Here is a 19,645-nt window from a genome sequence, read left to right on the forward strand (position 1 = left end):
TTTCCTTTTTATTCCCCTTTTATTCCCTTTTTATTCCCCTTTTTTCCCTTTTTTTGCCATTTTTTTTCCTTTTTTTCCCTTTTTTTCACCATTTTTATTTCCTTTTTTTCCCTTTTTATTCCCCTTTTATTCCCCTTTTATTCCCCTTTTCCCTTTTTTTACCATTTTTATTTCCTTTTTTCCCCTTTTTATTCCCCTTTCATTCCCCTTTTTTCCCTTTTTTTCACCATTTTTATTTCCTTTTTTTCCCTTTTTATTCCCCTTTTTCCCCCCTTTTTTCCCTTTTAATTCCCTTTTTGTTCCCTTTTTATTCCACCTTTTTCCCCTTTTTTCCTCTTTTTTCCCCCATTTTCCCCATTTTTGTTTCTTTTTTATTCCAGTTTTTTACCCTTTTTATTCCCTTTTTCCCCCTTTTTCCCTTTCCCCCCCTTTTTTCCCCCATTTTTATTTTCTTTTTTCCCATTTTTTTCACTTTTTTACCCCATTTTTACTCCCTTTTTTCCCAGTTTTTATTCCCTTTTTATTTCCTTTTTGTTTCCTTTTTATTCCCCATTTTTCCCCCATTTTCCCCATTTTTCTTTTTTATTCCAGTTTTTTCCCCTTTTTATTCCCTTTTCCCCCTTTTTTCCCTTTCCCCCCCTTTTTTCCCCCCATTTTTATTTTCTTTTTTCCCATTTTTTTCACTTTTCCCCCCCATTTTTATTCCCCTTTTTTTCCCAATTTTTATTCCCTTTTTATTCCCCCTTTTTCCCCATTTTTGTTTCTTTTTTATTCCAGTTTTTAAATTTTTTTATTCACTTTTTCCCCCTTTTTTTCCCCCATTTTTATTTTCTTTTTTCCCATTTTTTTTCACTTTTTTACCCCATTTTTATTCCCTTTTTTCCCAGTTTTTATTCCCTTTTTATTCCCTTTTTGTTCCCTTTTTATTCCCCCTTTTTCCACTTTTTTCCCTATTTTTCCCCATTTTTGTTTCTTTTTTATTTTTTTTTTCCCTTTTTATTCACTTCCCCCCCTTTTTTCCCTTTTTATCCCCTTTTTTCCCCCATTTTTATTCCCTTTTTTCCCAGTTTTTATTCCCTTTTTTCCCAATTTTTATTCCCTTTTTATTACCTTCCTCCCCACTTTTTCTTCCTTTTTTCCCCCTTTTTTTTCCTTTTTTTTTTCTTTTTTTTCCCTTTTTCCCCCTTTTTTTTTCCTTTTTGTTTCTTTTTTTGTTTTTGTTTTAGGGAAAAACTATTCCCAATTTGGGGAAAAAAAAAATTCCCATTTTGGGGAAAAATATTCTCATTTTGGGGAAACAAATAATCCCATTTTTTCCCTGAAATATTCTCATTTTGGGGAAAAACTATTCCCATTTTGGGTAAAAAATTAAAATAAAGCAGGGAGTGGTGGTGCCCTCTGCCTGTGCTGTTCCAATCCTAAATTTCCCCTCTTTGGGAAAATTTTAAAACTTTAAATTCTTTTTTAATCCCATTTTAATATTCTTTTATTTCTCTTTTTTTTAGTCTGAAAGGCACTTTATTATGCAAGTAGTTTGTGAAGCCACACAGTGTCCAGACACGAGGGTGAGTGAATTCCAAATTCCTTTTTTGGAATAGAAAATAAAAAATATTAAAAATATAGGAATAAAAATACATAAATATGTAAATTTCAAATAAAAATATAAAAAATGTAAAAATGCAAATATGTAAATTTCAAATAAAAATATATAAAAATATGAATGTATAAAATATAAAAATAAGTATATAAATATGTAAGTTTAAAATATAAGTATGCAAAGAAAAATATATAAAAATATAAATATACAAAAATATAAGTATATAAGTATGTAAATATGAATATATAAAGATGTAAATATAAAAACCATTAATATATAAATATATGAAATATTAATATAAAAATATAGATATATAAAGATGTAAATATGTAAAATATAAATATATAAATATAAAATTGTAAATATATAGAAATTTTAAAATCTAAGTATAAAAATGCTTCAACTTCAAAATACAAATATATAAATATATAAATACATAATATGCAAATATGTAGAAATATAAAAATACAAGTATATAAATGTGTAAACTTTAAAATACAATATATAAATATATAAATATGTAGAAATATAAAAATATAAGTATTTAAATGTGTAAACTTTAAAATAGAAATATATAAATATAAAATATATAAAAAGAAGGAAATAATGTAAATATATAAGTATATAAATATTTAAAAAGGAGGAAATAATGTAAATGTATAAGTATATAAATAAAAAATATATAAAAAAGGAGGAAATAATGTGAATATATAAGTATATAAATATATGAAAAAGGAGGAAATATTGTAAATATATAAGTATATAAATATATGAAAAAGGAGGAAATAATGTAAATATATAAATATATAAATATAAAAATATATAAAAAAGGAGGAAATAATGTAAGTATATAAATATATAAATATAAAAATATATGTAAAAGGAGGAAATAATGTAAATATATAAGTATATAAATATAAAAATACATAAAAAAGGAGGAAATATTGTAAATATATAAGTATATAAATATATGAAAAAAGAGGAAATAATGTAAATATATAAGTATATAAATATAAAAATATATGTAAAAGGAGGAAATAATGTAAATATATAACTATATAAATAAAAAAATATATAAAAAAGGATGGAATAATGTAAATATATAAGTATATAAATATAAAAATATTTTAAAAAGGAGGAAATATTGTAAATATATAAGTACATAAATATATGAAAAAGGAGGAAATAATGTAAATATATAAGTATATAAATATATAAATTATGAAAAAGGAGGAAATAATGTAAATATATAAATATATAAATATAAAAATATATGTAAAAGGAGGAAATATTGTAAATATATAAGTATATAAATATATGAAAAAGGAGGAAATAATGTAAATATATAAGTATATAAATATATAAATTATGAAAAAGGAGGAAATAATGTAAATATATAAATATATAAATATAAAAATATATGTAAAAGGAGGAAATATTGTAAATATATAAGTATATAAATATCTGAAAAAGGAGGAAATAATGTAAATTTTGAATTTCCTGTGCTGCAGGTACGAGTGGCTGCCTTACAGAACCTGGTGAAGATAATGTCCCTTTATTATCAATACATGGAGACCTACATGGGGCCTGCCCTCTTTGCTGTGAGTTTTATTAATTTTTATATTTAAATTTATATTATTTTTATTTATATTTATATTTCTCCTTTTAATTCCTCTGGTTTCTCCCCATTTGTTATTTATTTCTCTGATTTCCTCCCATTTGCATTTATATTTGTCATAATTATTTGTATTTTAATTTTCACTTTTATTTCTCTGATTTCTCCCCATTTCTATTTATATTTCTCATAATTTTCACTGATCTCCCTTTGTTATTAAAATTTATTTCTTAAATTTTTCCTCTATTTGTATTTATATTTCTCATGTTTGTTTCTGATTTCTCCCCATTTCTAGTTCATTTCTCAGGTTCATTTCTCTGATTTCCCCCCATTTTTATTTATATTTGTCATAATTATTTGTAGTTATAATTCTCACTTTTATTTCTCTGATTTTCCTTTGGTTGCATTGATATTTCTCATAATTATTTGTATTTATCATTCTCACATTTATTCCTATGATTTCTCCTCATTTGGATTTTATTTCTCACTTTTATTGCTCTGATTTTACTTTGGTTGTATTTATATTTTTTCTTAATTATTTGAATTTATCATTCTCACATTCATTTCTCTGATTTCTCCCATTTGTATTTTATTTCTCATTTTTATTTCCCTGATTTTCCTTTGGTTGTATTGATATTTCTCATAATTATTTGTATTTATAATTCTCAGGTTTATTCCTCTGATTTCCCCTCGTTTATATTTATTATAGCAATTATAATATTGTAATTCTTATTCTTGTTGTAATTCTTGTTTTAATTCTTGTATTAATTCTTATAGTAATTCTTGTATTAATTCTTGTATTAATTCTTATATTAATTATTGTATTAATTCTTATATTAATTCTTGTATTAATTCTTGTATTAATTCTTATAGTAATTCTTATATTAATTCTTGTATTAATTCTTGTATTAATTCTTATAGTAATTCTTGTAGCAATTCTAGTAGTAATTCTAATAGTAATTCTAATAATAATTCTAATAGCAATACACTAATTTATTTGTATAATTATTTATTTTTATAGTAATATTGACAATAATCTTTGAATTTGTCTCACAGAGACGAGGGATGAAACGTGGCAGTTCCTAAACCCCAAACTAAATAAATACAAACCCAAATACAGAATAAATACCAGTTTATCAGCCAGATTTATTTCAGGAGCAATCCCTAAATCTCTTTGTGTCTGTCGCTGGTCCCTCAGATCACGATCGAGGCGATGAAGAGCGACATCGACGAGGTGGCGCTGCAGGGGATCGAGTTCTGGTCCAACGTGTGCGACGAGGAGATGGACCTGGCCATCGAGGCCTCAGAGGTGGGGCTGGAACCTCCTTTCCTTTCCTTTCCTTTCCTTTCCTTTCCTTTCCTTTCCTTTCCTTTCCTTTCCTTTCCTTTCCTTTCCTTTCCTTTCCTTTCCTTTCCTTTCCTTTCCTTTCCTTTCCTTTCCTTTCCTTTCCTTTCCTTTCCTTTCCTTTCCTTTCCTTTCCTTTCCTTTCCTTTCCTTTCCTTCCCTTCCCTTCCCTTCCCTTCCCTTCCCTTCCCTTCCCTTCCCTTCCCTTCCCTTCCCTTCCCTTCCCTTCCCTTCCCTTCCCTTCCCTTCCCTTCCCTTCCCTTCCCTTCCCTTCCCTTCCCTTCCCTTCCCTTCCCTTCCCTTCCCTTCCCTTCCCTTCCCTTCCCTTCCCTTCCCTTCCCTTCCCTTCCCTTCCCTTCCCTTCCCTTCCCTTCCCTTCCCTTCCCTTCCCTTCCCTTCCCTTCCCTTCCCTTCCCTTCCCTTCCCTTCCCTTCCCTTCCCTTCCCTTCCCTTCCCTTCCCTTTCCCTTCCTTTCCCTTCCTCTCCTTTCCTCTCCTTTCCTTCTTCCCCTCTTTCTTTCCCTCCTTTCATTCCTTTCCCTCTTTCTCCCCTTCTTCTCTTTCTTTTCTTCCCTCTCTTCCCCCTCTCTTCCCCACTCTTTCCCCCTTTCCTTTCCCATCTCTCTTTCCCTTTATTCCCCCTTTCCTTCTTTCTCCTTTTCCTTTTTCCCCCTTTCTTTCCCTCCTTTCCCTCTTTTCATTCCTTTCCCTCCTTCTTCCCTTTCTTTTGTTCTTTTCTTCCCTCTCTTCCCTCATTCCCTTTCCCCTTTCTTCCTTTCTTCCTTTCTTCCTTTCCCTTCCCCTCTTCCCCTTCTTTCACAGCATCAAATAAAATCTCCCAGAAGAGATTTTGCTTCTTCTTTTGGGAGATTTTGGCTCCTTTTTTGGGAGATTTTGGCTCCTTTGGGAGTTGAGTATTCAGCTCCAGATTTGGGAATTTTTAAATCTTCATTTTGGGTGTTTTAATTCTTCATTTTGGAATTATCCCATGGAATTAAAAGCAAATATTGAAATTCCCTGCTGGTTTTGGGAGCACCCATGAATTTTTGGGTCTGTCACAACCATGAGACTTTGTTGTCTGTTTTTTGTTTTGTTGTTTTTTTTTTTTTTCACAAAAGATGGCTCACATTCCCTAAAATCCATAATTTATGAGTCAAATCTGGAATTTTGGACAAAACAAAAGTAATTATCCTGTGGAATGGCTGGGGAGGAATTTGAGGAATTTTTTCTGCATGCAAATGTTGTTTGCACAAATTATTTGTGGAGATCAATAACAACTGAAAGTTTGAAGGGTTCTGCATGAATCACATCCATTTTTTTAAAAAGCAGCAAAAACTATATTTATGTTTGGATTCCCAAAAAAAAAAAAAAAAAATCAAGGATAAAAGGACAGGCAGCAGCAGTGGGGTGGGATTTATTTGCTCCAAACCTTTTGCTCTTTCACCTTGGGGGTCACTTGATAATTACACCTGACAGCCAAATAAAAATGGGGATAATTGTGCCCTGTGAGGAGAGATGAGGAATGGAATATTTAAAGTGGATTTTGGAATACTTAGAGTGGATTTTATAATATTTAACTCAATGCAAAGTGCCCTTGAGGAAGGAGAGGGGTGGAAAAAAAATAAATTTGTTCCTCCTGGAATTGATCATTCAGCCTGTTAGTGCTGAAAATAATTAAATGATATAAAACCAGATAAAACTATTGATGAAAAGAAACTTTTCAGCTTTTTTCCTTCTCTGCAGGCAGCAGAACAAGGACGGCCCCCAGAGCACACCAGCAAGTTCTATGCCAAGGGAGCTCTGCAATATTTGGTCCCTATTTTAACCCAGACCTTAACAAAACAGGTGAGTGAGGGAATTGCATCTCAGGGAATTTCCCTGGATCATTTGGGATTTGGGTTCCTCTGATCCCAAAATTGCCTCAGCAGGGGCAGTCCCTGGTCTGTGATGAGGTTTCATGCACCACTCTGAGCCAGTGATGCAGCAATTTTAGGGCTGAGACTGGGACTTGCCTCCTTTTTTTTTTTTCCTGATCACATCCCTGGATTTGGGATTTTTGAAGGGGTTTGGTGATTCTCTGTATTCCTGACAGAATATTTGGGATATTAAACCCAAAATTCCACAGTTCTGCCTCATCTGAACTCCAGTCCTTGGATTTTTTGAGTCCTGTGTTTGCTTAGTCCCTGTTAAAATTTCCAGGGATTTATTTGAGTTATAGTTCCAGGATTTATGGTTTTTGGATGGGTTTGGTAATTCCCTGTGTTCCTGACAGAATATTTGGGATATTAAACCAAATATTCCAAAATTCTGTCTCATCTGAACTCCCAATTCCTGGAATTTTTGAGTCCTGTATTTGTTCACTCTCTATTAAAATTTTCCAGGGATTTATTTGAGCTGTACTTCCAGGATTTGTGGTTTTTGGATGGGTTTGGTGATTCTCTGTATTCCTGACAGAATATTTGGGATATTAAACCAAATATTCCAAAGTTCTGCCTCATCTGAGCTCCAATCCCTGGGATTTTCAAGGCCTGTATTTGTTTAATAACTGTTTAAAACATACAGGGATTTATTTGGAGCTGTATTTCCAGGATTTGTGGTTTCCAGTGAGGTTTGGTGATTCCCTGTATTCCTCTTGGGAATATTTGGGATATTAAACCCAATATTCCAAAATTCTGCCTCATCTGAGCTCAAATCCCTGGGATTTTTGAGGCCTGGGTTTATTTTGGCCCTGTGAAAAACTTCCAGGGATTTATTTGGGCTGTGCTTTCAGAATTTGTGATTTTTAGATGGGTTTGGTGATTCTCTGTATTCCTGTTAGAAATATTTGGGATATTAAACCCAAAATTCCACAGTTCTGCCTCGTCTGAACTCCAATCCTTGGGTTTTTTGAGTCCTGTATTTGCTTAGTCCCTGTTAAAATTTCCAAGGATTTATTTGAGCTATAGTTCCAGGATTTATGGTTTTTGGATGGATTTGGTAATTCCCTGTGTTCCTGACAGAATATTTGGGATATTAAACCAAATATTCCAAAATTCTGCCTCATCTGAGCTCCAGTCCCTGGGATTTTCAAGGCCTGGGTTTGCTTAGTCCCTGTTAAAACTTCCAGGGATTTATTTGGGCTGTGCTTCCCAGACTAATCAAAATTAATGGAATCACTTACCTAATTATAAAATAATACTGTTAATTAACAGAGCAGGCTTTGTTTGGCCAGGAAATGCTCTGAGTGAATCCAGGGAATTGTTTTCCTGATTTCTCTTTGTTCTTGGATGAGCAGAGTGGAATTGCAGGAGGTTCCCAGGGGAGGGAATCACAGGGGAGCAACTTTGGGGGGTTTGAGAGTTGGGAAAGGAGATTTTTAATGTGCAAACATTAAAATGGGATCAATAAAATTCCACCTGGATGAGGGAAAAGCTTTTTTTGGGAACTGGATGAGGCCACTCAAGATTGGAATGGTATTGAGGGTTTAAGAGCCTGATCCTGGTTAAAAAATGAGATTTTTAAAGGAGAATGAAGATATCAGGGATCAAAGGGATCAATAAAATTCCACATGGATGAGGGAAAAGCTCTTTTTGGGATGTGGATGAGGCCACCCAAGGTTGGAGAGGTGTTGAAGGTTGAAGAGGCTGAGCTTGGTTGGGAAAAGAGATTTTTAATGGTGCAGGAGCAGCTTTGGGTGGGAGGACAGGAATTAAATGGATAAAGAAGATAGAGAATAAATAGAGAATAAATGGATAAAGAGAAGGAGAAACTCTTTTTGGAACTTCTTTTTGGTAACTGGATGAGGCCACTCAAAGTCTGAAAGGTGTTGAGGGTTTCAGAGCCTGATCCTGGTTAAAAAATGAGATTTTTAATGGAGAATGAAGGTATCAGGGATCAAAGGGATAAAATTCCTCCTGGATGAGGGAAAAGCACTTGGGGAAATGAGTGAGGCCCCTCAGGAAAAACACCAAAGGTGTGAGCAAAAGGTTAAAATTAATTGATAATTAATTAAATTCAGTAATAAAAACAGGATAATTAAATACTTAAAATACTTTCTGATGAGAACAAGCAGATTTTCACCATGACCAGATCCCATTCACATGGGAACTTCCTAGCTTAGCTTAGCAAGGTCTGAACTATATTTTACAACAGTTTTTTTTTTTAGTAAGGTTTTTACCTCTGTATAACCCTATTGATATATATATTATATATAACAATATTTTTATACATATATATGTATATGTCCTATTAATATATACTATACTATACTATACTATACTATACTATTATATATATATACTATATATATATATATATACTATACTATACTATTATATTATATACTATTATATTATATACTATTATATACTATTAATTATATACTATTATATTATATACTATTATATACTATTATATTATATTATATACTATTATATTATATACTATACTATACTATACTATACTATACTATACTATACTATTATATTATATTATATTATATTACATTACATTATATTACATTATATTACATTACATTATATTACATTATATTACATTATATATTTTTAAAATTGATTAATTTATTGGTAGAATTAAATAATAATTCTCATCATTCTTTCTGATGAGATCAAGCAGATCTTCACCATCACCAGATCCCATTCACACGGGAACTTCCTAGCTTGGCTTACCAAGGTCCCAACCATATCACACAAGATTTATTTTAATTTTTCAGTAAGATTTTGCCCTCTGCCTGTAACCTCCTGGTGCTTTTGCCCTTCTTGGCAGGATGAGAACGACGATGACGACGACTGGAACCCCTGCAAGGCAGCAGGGGTGTGCCTGATGCTGCTGGCCACGTGCTGCGAGGACGACATCGTCCCCCACGTGCTGCCCTTCATCAAGGAGCACATCAAGAACCCCGACTGGAGGTACAGGGATGCTGCTGTCATGGCCTTTGGCTGCATCCTGGAGGGGCCTGAGCCCAACCAGCTCAAACCCTTAGTAATACAGGTGAGCTTTTGGCAGGTCTTGGTAAAAATCTTATTTTCATTACTGGTTTCAATGGGATTTTTATTGTAGGAACCTCAGGAGATGTCTCGGTTTAGTTCGGTTTCCCACCCAGTGCACCATATGCCAGTTTTAATTCCTTATTTTCTCTTGTGATATGGGGTCTGGCCCCAACCAGCTCAAACCTTTAGCAGGTTTTGGAGGTAAAACTCTTATTTTTCATTGCTGGTTTGAATGGGATTTTTATTGTAGGAAACTCAGGAGATGTCTCGGTTTGATTTGATTTCCCACCCAGTGCACCACAAATGTTATGGTTTAAGTTTGCCAGTTTATTTTCTGCTGTGAGATGGGATCTGAGTCAAACCTTTGGTAATACAGGTGAGGTTTTGGCAGGTCTTGGTAAAAATCTTATTTTCATTACTGGTTTCAATGGGATTTTTATTGTAGGAAACTCAGGAGGTGTCTCGGTTTAGTTCGGTTTCCCACCCAGTGCACCATTTGCCGATTTTAATTTCTTATTTTCTATTGTGAGATGGGATCTAAGCCAAACCTTTAGTAATACAGGTGAGTTTTTGGCAGCTGTTGGAAGTAAAAATCCTGGTTTCAAATTTCTGGTTTCAATGAGATTTTTATATAAAGAAAATCTGGAGGTGTCTCGGTTTAGTTCAATTTCCCACCCAATGCACCATTTGCCAATTTTAATTCCTTATTTTCTGTTGTGAGATGGGGTCTGGCCCCAACCAGCTCAAACCTTTAGTAATACAGGTGAGCTTTTGGCAGGTCTTGGTAAAAATCTTATTTTTCATTGCTGGTTTGGATGGGATTTTTATTGTAGGAAACTCAGGAGGTGTCTCGGTTTAGTTCGGTTTCCCACCCAGTGCACCATTTGCCAATTTTAATTTCTTATTTTCTATTGTGAGATGGGATCTAAGCCAAACCTTTAGTAATACAGGTGAGTTTTTAGCAGCTTTTGGAGGTAAAAATCTTATTTTTCATTGCTGGTTTGAATGGGATTTTTATTGAAAGAAAATCAGGAGGTGTCTCGGTTTAGTTTGGTTTCCCACCCAATGCACCATTTGCCAATTTGAATTCCTTATTTTCTGTTGTGAGATGGGGTCTGGCCCCAACCAGATCAAATACAGGTGAGTTCTTAGCAGGTTTTGGAGGTAAAAAATCCTATTTTTCATTGCTGGTTTGAATGGGATTTTTATTGAAGGAAAATCAGGAGGTGTCTCCGTTTCCCACCCAATGCACCATAAATGTTACGGTTTAGGTTTGCCAGTTTATTTTCTGTTGTGAGATGGGATCTAAGCCAAACCTTTAGAAATACAGGTGAGGTTTTAGCAGCTGTTGGAGGTAAAAATCTTATTTTTCATTGCTGGTTTGAATGGGATTTTTATTGTAGGAAAATGAGGAGGTGTCTCAGTTTAGTTTGATTTCTGACCCAATGCACCATTTGCCAATTTAATTCCTTATTTTCTGTTGTGAGATGGGGTCTGGCCCCAACCAGCTCAAACCTTTAGCAGGTTTTGGAGGTAAAAATCTTATTTTTCATTGCTGGTTTGAATGGGATTTTTATTGTAGGAACCTCAGGAGGTGTCTTGGTTTAGTTCGATTTCCCACCCAGTGCACCATAAATGTTATGGTTTAGGTTTGCCAAATTATTTTCTGTTGTGAGATGGGATCTAAGCCAAACCTTTAGTAATACAGGTGAGGTTTTGGCAGGTGTTGGAGATAAAATTCCTGTATCATCTGAATACAATAAGTAGAGTTTGATATAATAAATTCCTGTGTCATTTGAATACAACAAATAGAATTTTAGGTAATAAATCATTGCTCTATCACTTGGATACAATAAAGAGAATTTTAAATAATACATTCCTGTATCATTTGGATACGATAAACAGAATTTTAAATAATAAATTCCTGTATCATTTGGATACAATAGATGGAATTTAAATAATAATTTCCTGTATAATTTGGATACAATAAATAGAATTTTAAATAATACTTTCCTGTATCATTTGGAGATACAGTAAATAGAACTTGAGATAATAAATTCCTGTATTATCTAGATGCAACAAATAGAATTTAAATAGTAATTTCCTGTATAATTTGGATACAACAAATAGAATTTAAATAGTAATTTCCTATATAATTTGGATACAATAAATAGAATTTGAAGTAGTAAATTCCTGTATCATTTGGATACAATAAATAGAATTTGAGATAATAAATTCCCGTATTATCTAGGTGCAATAAATAGAATTTAAATAGTAATTTCCTATATAATTTAGATACAATAAATAGAATTTAAATAGTAAATTCCTGTATAATTTGCATACAACAAATAGAATTTCAAAGAGCCCAGCTCAGGATTTTCACCTGTTTGCTGCTGGCTCTGCCAGGCCATGCCGACGCTGATCGAGCTGATGAAGGATCCCAGCGTGGTGGTCAGGGACACGACGGCCTGGACCGTGGGCAGGATCTGCGAGATGCTGCCCGAGGCCGCCATCAACGACATCTACCTGGCGCCGCTGCTGCAGTGCCTGATGGAGGGGCTGAGCGCCGAGCCCCGGGTGGCCACCAACGTCTGCTGGGTGAGGAGCCCCCCAAAAACCCGCCAGGAATTGGGGAAACAGCTCCTGCTGCTGCCTGTGCAAGGGCTGTGCCGTCCTGAGTTGTGTTGTTTGTCCGTGGGGATTCAGGGATTGGGAGTTCAGCCCCGCGCCAGGCATGTTGTTCACGTGGCTGGGATTGTTTCTGTGAAGGAATTTGTTTAATATCCAGCCTGGAGTTCTCTTGAGGTTGGTTGGTCTGGTCTGTCCAAATCTCCTCCATTTTTTTTTCCTTGAATCTCCCCCAGTTTCTGCCCTCGAATCTCCCCCCAGTTTCCGCCCTTGGATCTCCCCCCATTTTTCCTCTCACATTTTCCCCTCACGTTTCTCCAATTTTCCCTAATATATCTCCCATTTTCCTTCACACCTCCCCCATTTTTTCCATGAATCTCCCCCATTTTCCCCCTCACTTTTTCCCCTCACGTTTCTCCCATTTTCCCCCCACGTTTCTCCCTTTTCCCCCTCACATTTCCCTCATTTCCCCCTCATATTTCTCCCATTTTCCTTCACATCTCCCCCATTTTTCCCCTCAAATCTCCCCGTTTTCACCCTTGAATCTCCCCCATTTTCCTCTCATGTTTCCCTCATTTCCCTTCACATTTCCCTCATTTCCCCCTCATGTTTCTCCCATTTTCCTTCACATCTCCCCCATTTTTTCCTTGAATCTCCCCCAGTTTTCCCCCTCGAATCACTCCCTTTTTCCCCCTTGAATCTCCTCCATTTTCCTTTACATCTCTCCCATTTTCCTTTGAATATCCCAGTTTCCCCTGGAATCTCCCCCAGTTTCTGCCCTCAAATCTCCCCCAATTTTTACCCTTGAATCTCCTCCATTTTTTCCTTGAATCTCCCCCATTTTCCCCTCACATTTCCCTCATTTCCCCCTCATATTTCTCCCATTTTCCTTCACATCTCCCCCTTGAATATCCCCCATTTTCCTTCATGTTTCCCCCATTTTCCTTTACATCTCTCCCATTTTCCCTTGAATCTCCTGGTTTCCCCTGGAATCTCCCCCAATTTCTGCCTTTGAATCTCCCCCATTTTCCCCTCACATTTCCCCCATTTTCTCGTCACATTTCCCCCATTTTCCCCTCACATTTCCCCCATTTTCCCCTCACATTTCCCCCATTTTCCCCTCACATTTCCCTCATTTTCCCCTCACATTTCCCCCATTTTCCCCTCACATTTCCCCCATTTTCCCCTCACATTTCCCCCATTTTCCCCTTCACATTTCCCCCATTTTCTCCTCATATCTCTCCCATTTTTCTTTCAAGTCTTTTAAGCTCTTCTCACCCACCTATAGCACAGTTAAACTGCTCTGGAATTGTTCATCTTACACAATTTTTTTACTTTGGATTTTTTTTATGTTTTCTTTTGTTTTTTGGGGGTTTGTTTTTTTTTTTTGGTTGGTTTATTTGGGGGGGGATGGCTTTTGTTTTGTTTTTGTGTGGAATATTTTTGTGGGGGTTTTTTAGTTTTGTTTTTTTTTTAATTTTTTGAATTTTGGTATGAAAACTGCTGGAATGTGAATTTCTAGAGCTGTGAGGGTAGAAAACCAATGGATATTTTGTGTTCCAGGCCTTCTCCAGCCTTGCTGAAGCTGCCTATGAAGCTGCAGATGTGGCTGATGATCAGGAAGAACCAGCAACTTACTGCTTATCCTCCTCCTTTGAACTGATAGTGCAGAAACTGCTGGAGACTGCAGACAGGTAAAACAACCTCTCCAAAAAGCGTTTTTTTTTTCATTTATTTCCCACTCCACACTCTCATGCTTTTCTGGTGTTGGATTAAAATGTGGCTTTATTGGGTATAAAAAACCCCCAGAGGAATAGAGGATGTAAATCCCAGGAAAACAGCTCTTCCCACTGAATAATTTGTCATAATTTTGTCCATATCTGGTTTTAGGAAGTCCAGGAGTTTCAATTTCCTGTTTTGCTTTGAATTTCTCCTGTTTTGCTTTGAATTTCTCCCCCATTTTCCCCTCACATTTCCCCCATTTTCCCCTCACATTTCCCCCATAATTTCCACTCACATCTCCCCTATATTCTCCTCTCACATTTCCCCCATTTTCCCCCCACATTTCGCCCATTTTCCCCCTCACATTTCTCATATTTTCCCCTCACATTTTCCCTATAATTTCCCCTCACATTTTCCCCCCATATTTCCCCTCACATTTTCCCCCATTTTCCCCTCACATTTCCCTCTCACATTTCTCCCATTTTCCCCGCTCACATTTCTCCTATTTTCCCCTCACATTTTCCCCATAATTTCCCCTCACATCTCCCCCATATTTTCCTCTCACATTTCCCCCATTTTTCCCCTCACATTTCCCCCATTTTCCCCTCACATTTCCCCCATTTTCCCCCTCACATTTCTCATATTTTCCCCTCACATTTTCCCCATAATTTCCCCTCACATTTCCCCCATTTTTCCCCTCACATTTCCCACCATTTTCCCCCTCACATTTCCCACCATTTTTCCCCTCACATTTCCCACCATTTTCCCCCTCACATTTCCCACCATTTTTCCCCTCACATTTCCCACCATATTTTCCTCTCACATTTCCCCCATATTTTCCCCTCACATTTCCCGCATTTTCCCCCTCACATTTCTCCCCATTTTCCCCTCACATTTTCCTCTCACATTTCCCCCATATTTTCCTCCTCACATTTCTCTCATATTTTCCCCTCACATTTTCACCTCAAATCTCGAAGTTTAACTCCACACTTTTAAGATTCTTCCCTTTTTGTGTAATCACAAGACTCAGCCCCTTTGGCTCCAGTGCCTCAGGATAATCAGGAATTGCAGCAGGACATGATCAGGGATCCCTGTTTGTTCCTTTTCGGGATTATTTTTGTGTGGTTTCCATCCTTTCCCAGCAGCTCCAGGTGCTCCCAAAAGAGCCAGGGACCAACTTAATCTCCCATTCCCATCCCAGCTAAAAGACAGAAAATAGATGAGGCAAAATATTTTGCTCTCAGATGCAGAAAAAGAAAGCTAAAACTCAAATTTTATAGTGGCTTGAAGGTCACATAAATGTGACAGCTCCAGGTTCAATCCCTGGATCAGCTCCATGCACTGATGGAGCCTTTTTGCTGCTGATTTTCCTTAAAAATTTTGTCCCAGTTCAAAATTTAAACTCTTTCCCTGTCATCATTTACATCCAGCCAGGAGTGGAGTGTCTGGCTCGAGGCTCTGGAGCCCATCAATCATCTCAGGTGCTTTAATTTCAAATTTCACACCCTCAGAGATGTCTGGGGAGGGGCTCTGAAGTGCTGCTCACCTGACACCAACTCCAAGGCTCCTTCTGTCCTGAAAATCATTTTAAAAACCAAAAATCACTGAAAAGAAATGTGCCAGAAGTGGATTCACAAATTCTCTTTATTTCAAGGCTTTTCAAGTGGCTCCTGCTTGTCACAGCAAATGGAGCTGTTGCTGGTTTACTAAAATTAAAAAGAAAAAAATCTGTTTCCAAGCACTGGGAGCTGCAAATCTTCCTCCTTCTGTTGCAGACCTGATGGACACCAGAATAACTTGAGGAGTTCTGCCTATGAATCCCTGATGGAAATAGTGAAAAACAGTGCCAAGGATTGTTATCCTGCTGTCCAAAAAACCACTCTGGTCATCATGGAGAGGCTCCAGCAAGTGCTGCAGATGGAGGTGGGTAAATCCTGATTTAAAACAGGGAATCTGTGGCTGCTCTACCCCTGGGAGTGTCCAAATCCAGGGATGGTGGGAGGGGATGGATGGGATTTAAGGTCCCAAACCACTCAGGGATTCTATATTCAGCTTCTTCACAGCCCCTGTGCTCTGAAATCTGAAAAGAACAAATATTTAAAGTACAACCTGGAGCTGCCAGGATCCCAGGCAGCCTCTTCACACGTGGGGTTTTGTTCTTGTTTCAGTCTCACATCCAGAGCACCTCTGACAGAATCCAGTTCAATGATCTCCAGTCCCTTCTCTGTGCTACTCTCCAGGTAAATTCCTCTCTCCTGGGGGTTTTTTTTTTGATTTTTTTTTTTTTTTGGTGGGAATAAAGTGATTTTTGAGGTGTTTTTGTGCCCCTAAAGCTACAACCTCAGCTCCTGGTGCTGAGGATTGAATGAAAAAAAGTGGATTTTGAGTCCCAGCTGACACGTGGGAGGTGATGCAAGGTTCAGAAGTCTCTAAGTTGTGCTCTAGTGACAAAATTCAGGGTATTATGACTCAAAGATTTGGGGATTCTATAAAAGATTGTCTGTGCTGTCAGATTGGTTCTTGGGTTGGCTGCAGCCTCAACAATCCCACAGACAACAACAACAACAACAAAAAAAATTGCCTCACAGTTTTGATTCTTTCATCTGCCTCTCATGCTTGATGCTCCTGATCCAAATGGCACCAATTAAAATGTTCTGAGTGTCCTCAGAATTCCCAATTAAACATCTGCTAATGAGCAGGAGTCATCAGTGCAGTGCTTACTGCTGCAAACACCACTCAAAAAAAAGGGATTTTTCCCCCAAAAATCAGCTTAGAGCAACCCAGGTGATCTCCAGGTTGATGTGAGAAATCTTTAATTTCATCCTCAAAAGCTTTGTGGTTGTTTTCATTCTCCAGTTTAAGGAGATTTAATTTTTTTTTTTTAATGATGGGAAATGGAAATAATCTGTCTTTAGGAAGAGTTTTAATGGGGAATTTTCACCCTGGAATTTCACAGGGTGGGCACTGATCTCTGCCAGGGGAGTGGAGTCCAGGTAGAATTAAGCTGCCAGTTTTAATTTCTAAATGTGTTATTTTATCCCAGAACCTGAACCTAATTTTTTTAACCATTTGCAACAAATACTTAAAAACCACTGGGTAAAACTCAGCAGAGGGGCTTTTTTCAGTAGTAAAAAAAAAATCAAATATATTGGTCTTTTACCTGAATTTTTTGTTGTTTTGCTGGAAATACAATTATGAACATCCAGCAGAGGGAAAATATTTGTTAATATTTAAAATTAAGTGAGAATATCCCATCCCTGGAAGGAACAACTTGGTTTAGTGGAATGTGTTCCTGCCCATGGAATTTGGGGATTTTTAAACTCCCTTCCCACCAAAACCATCCTGTAATTCCATAAATCAAGTCTTAATTATATAAACAGCCAAAGTCCATCTTCGTGGAGTGAAAAATTAAACTTTCCTCTGGAAATTAAGGAATTTTTTTATTATTTTCCTGGGAATTGTTGTATTTTAAGTACTTCAGGCATTTCTAAACTTTAATTCAAAAGCCAAACTCAGTTTCAGCTGCGACAGACAAGAAAAAAAAAAAAGTATTTCACATTATTATGTTTTTTTTAATAGGCTAAATTTGGGCTGGTCACATTTAATTCCAAAGCTTTGAGAACAGCCCATGCAGCAGGAAAGGGAAATTCAGCTGGAAAATCTGAATGCAGCCAAATGAAGGGGACTTTGCAGCCACAAAAGCAGATTTTTTTTGGCAGCAAAAGGGTTCAAACAGCAACTCTTCCATCCTTATCACAGCACCCAGGGCTGCGGGAATGCTTTATCTAGGATGAGCAGTGATTTTTACCCATTTTCCATGATTTTTCCCCTCAGAATGTGCCACTCCCAGGGCTGTGGGAATGCTTTATCTGTTGCTTGATTATTGACTTTTGCCCATTTTCCAAGATTTTTCCCTCAGAAGTTGCAGCACCTAGGGATATAGGAACACTTTACCTGCAGGATGATTGGTGATTTTTATCCATTTTCTATGATTTTTCCCTCAGAACGTACTGAGGAAGATGCAGCACCCAGAGGCCTGTATGGGAACAATTTACCTTTGGAATGATTGCTGATTTTTACCCATTTTCCACAATTTTTCCCTCAGAAGTTACAGCACCCAGGGCTGTAGGAACACTTTACTTGTCAGATGATTGCTGATTTTTGCCCATTTTCTACGATTTTTCCCTCAGAACTGCTGCGGATGGTGCAGCACCCAGAGGCCTGTATGGGAACCCTTTACCTTTGGAATGATTGAAGCTGCTGATTTTTACTCATTTTCCACAATTTTTCCCTCAGAAGTTGCAGCACCCAGGGCTGTAGGAACCCTTTATCATTGGAATGATTGCTGAGTTTTGCCTGTTTTCCACGATTTTTCCCTCAGAACGTGCTGAGGAAAGTGCAGCACCCAGTGGCCTGTATGGGAGCACTTTACTTGTCAGATCATTGCTGATTTTTGCCCATTTTCCACAATTTTTACCTCAGAAGTTTCAGCACTCAGGGCTGTAGGAACACTTTGCCTTTGGAATAATTGGTGATTTTTACCCATTTTTCATGATTTTTCCCTCAGAACGTGCTGAGGAAGGTGCAGCACCCAGAGGCCTGTATGGGAGCACTTTACCTGTCAGATCATTGCTGATTCTTGCCCATTTTCCACAATTTTTCCCTCAGAAGTTACAGCACCCAGGGCTGTAGGAACACTTTACCTTTGGAATGATTCCTTATTTTGCCTGTTTTCCTCGATTTTTCCCTCAGAAAGTGCTGTGGAAGGTGCAGCACCAAGGGGTGTGGGAATGCTAGGACAAATAGTGATTTTTGCCCATTTTCCACAATTTTTACCTCAAAAGTTATAGCACCCAGGGCTGTAGGAGTCCTTTAGCTTTGGAATGATTCCTGATTTTTGCCTGTTTTCCACGATTTTTCCCTCAGAACGTGCTGAGGAAGCTGCAGCACCCAGAGGCCTGTATGGGAGCACTTTACCTGTCAGATCATTGCTGATTTTTACCCATTTTCCACAATTTTTCCCTCAGAAGTTGCAGCACCCAGGGCTGTAGGAACCCTTTACCTTTGGAGTGATTGCTGATTTTTACCCATTTTCAATGATTTTTCCCTCAGAACGTGCTGAGGAAGCTGCAGCTCCCAGGGGCCTGTATGGGTACACTTTACCATTGGAATGATTGCTGATTTTTACCCATTTTCCACAATTTTTCTTTCAGAAGTTGCAGCACCCAGGGCTGTAGGAACACTTTACCTTTGGAATGATTCCTGATTTTTGCCTGTTGTCCACGATTTTTACTTCAGAACGTGCTGAGGAAGCTGCAGCACCAAGGGGTGTGGGAATTCTAGAACAAATAGTGATTTTTACCCATTTTCCATGATTTTTCCCCCAAAAGTTGCAGCACCCTGGGCTGTAGGAACACTTTACCTGTCAGATGATTCCTGATTTTTGCCCATTTTCAACGATTTTTCCCTCAGAACGTGCTGAGGAAGGTGCAGCACCAGGACGCGCTGCAGATCTCGGACGTGGTGATGGCGTCGCTGCTCAGAATGTTCCAGAGCACGGCCGGCTCCGGGGGCGTGCAGGAGGACGCCCTCATGGCCGTCAGCACCCTGGTGGAAGGTCAGCAATGGGCTGGGAACAGCCAGGAACGGGGTTGGATCTGGGAATTTTGGGCAAAATTGGGGAAAAATGTCATTTGTGGGTGGGTGGTGCAGGGAAGTGGGGGGTGCTCTGTCCTTGGAAGTGTCCGAAGC

The 19,645-nt window shown here is 37.3% G+C and overlaps 1 protein-coding gene across 2 annotated transcripts in view; it reads left to right on the plus strand.

Moving 5' to 3' along the window:
- Positions 1–19,645, plus strand: part of KPNB1 (karyopherin subunit beta 1) — a 44,313-nt gene that overhangs the window by 13,625 nt on the left and 11,043 nt on the right. For both annotated transcript variants that reach the window (XM_056512237.1, XM_056512236.1), the window contains exons 6-15: positions 1,506–1,565; positions 3,109–3,198; positions 4,411–4,521; positions 6,300–6,401; positions 9,321–9,545; positions 11,951–12,142; positions 13,736–13,866; positions 15,670–15,817; positions 16,063–16,134; positions 19,367–19,511. In XM_056512237.1, the coding sequence (XP_056368212.1) occupies positions 1,506–1,565; positions 3,109–3,198; positions 4,411–4,521; positions 6,300–6,401; positions 9,321–9,545; positions 11,951–12,142; positions 13,736–13,866; positions 15,670–15,817; positions 16,063–16,134; positions 19,367–19,511 (1,276 nt within the window). The remainder of the gene's footprint in view (positions 1–1,505; positions 1,566–3,108; positions 3,199–4,410; positions 4,522–6,299; positions 6,402–9,320; positions 9,546–11,950; positions 12,143–13,735; positions 13,867–15,669; positions 15,818–16,062; positions 16,135–19,366; positions 19,512–19,645) is intronic.

This window comes from Oenanthe melanoleuca, chromosome 27 (assembly GCF_029582105.1).
Source record: "Oenanthe melanoleuca isolate GR-GAL-2019-014 chromosome 27, OMel1.0, whole genome shotgun sequence".
NCBI classification, from domain to species: Eukaryota; Metazoa; Chordata; class Aves; order Passeriformes; family Muscicapidae; genus Oenanthe; species Oenanthe melanoleuca.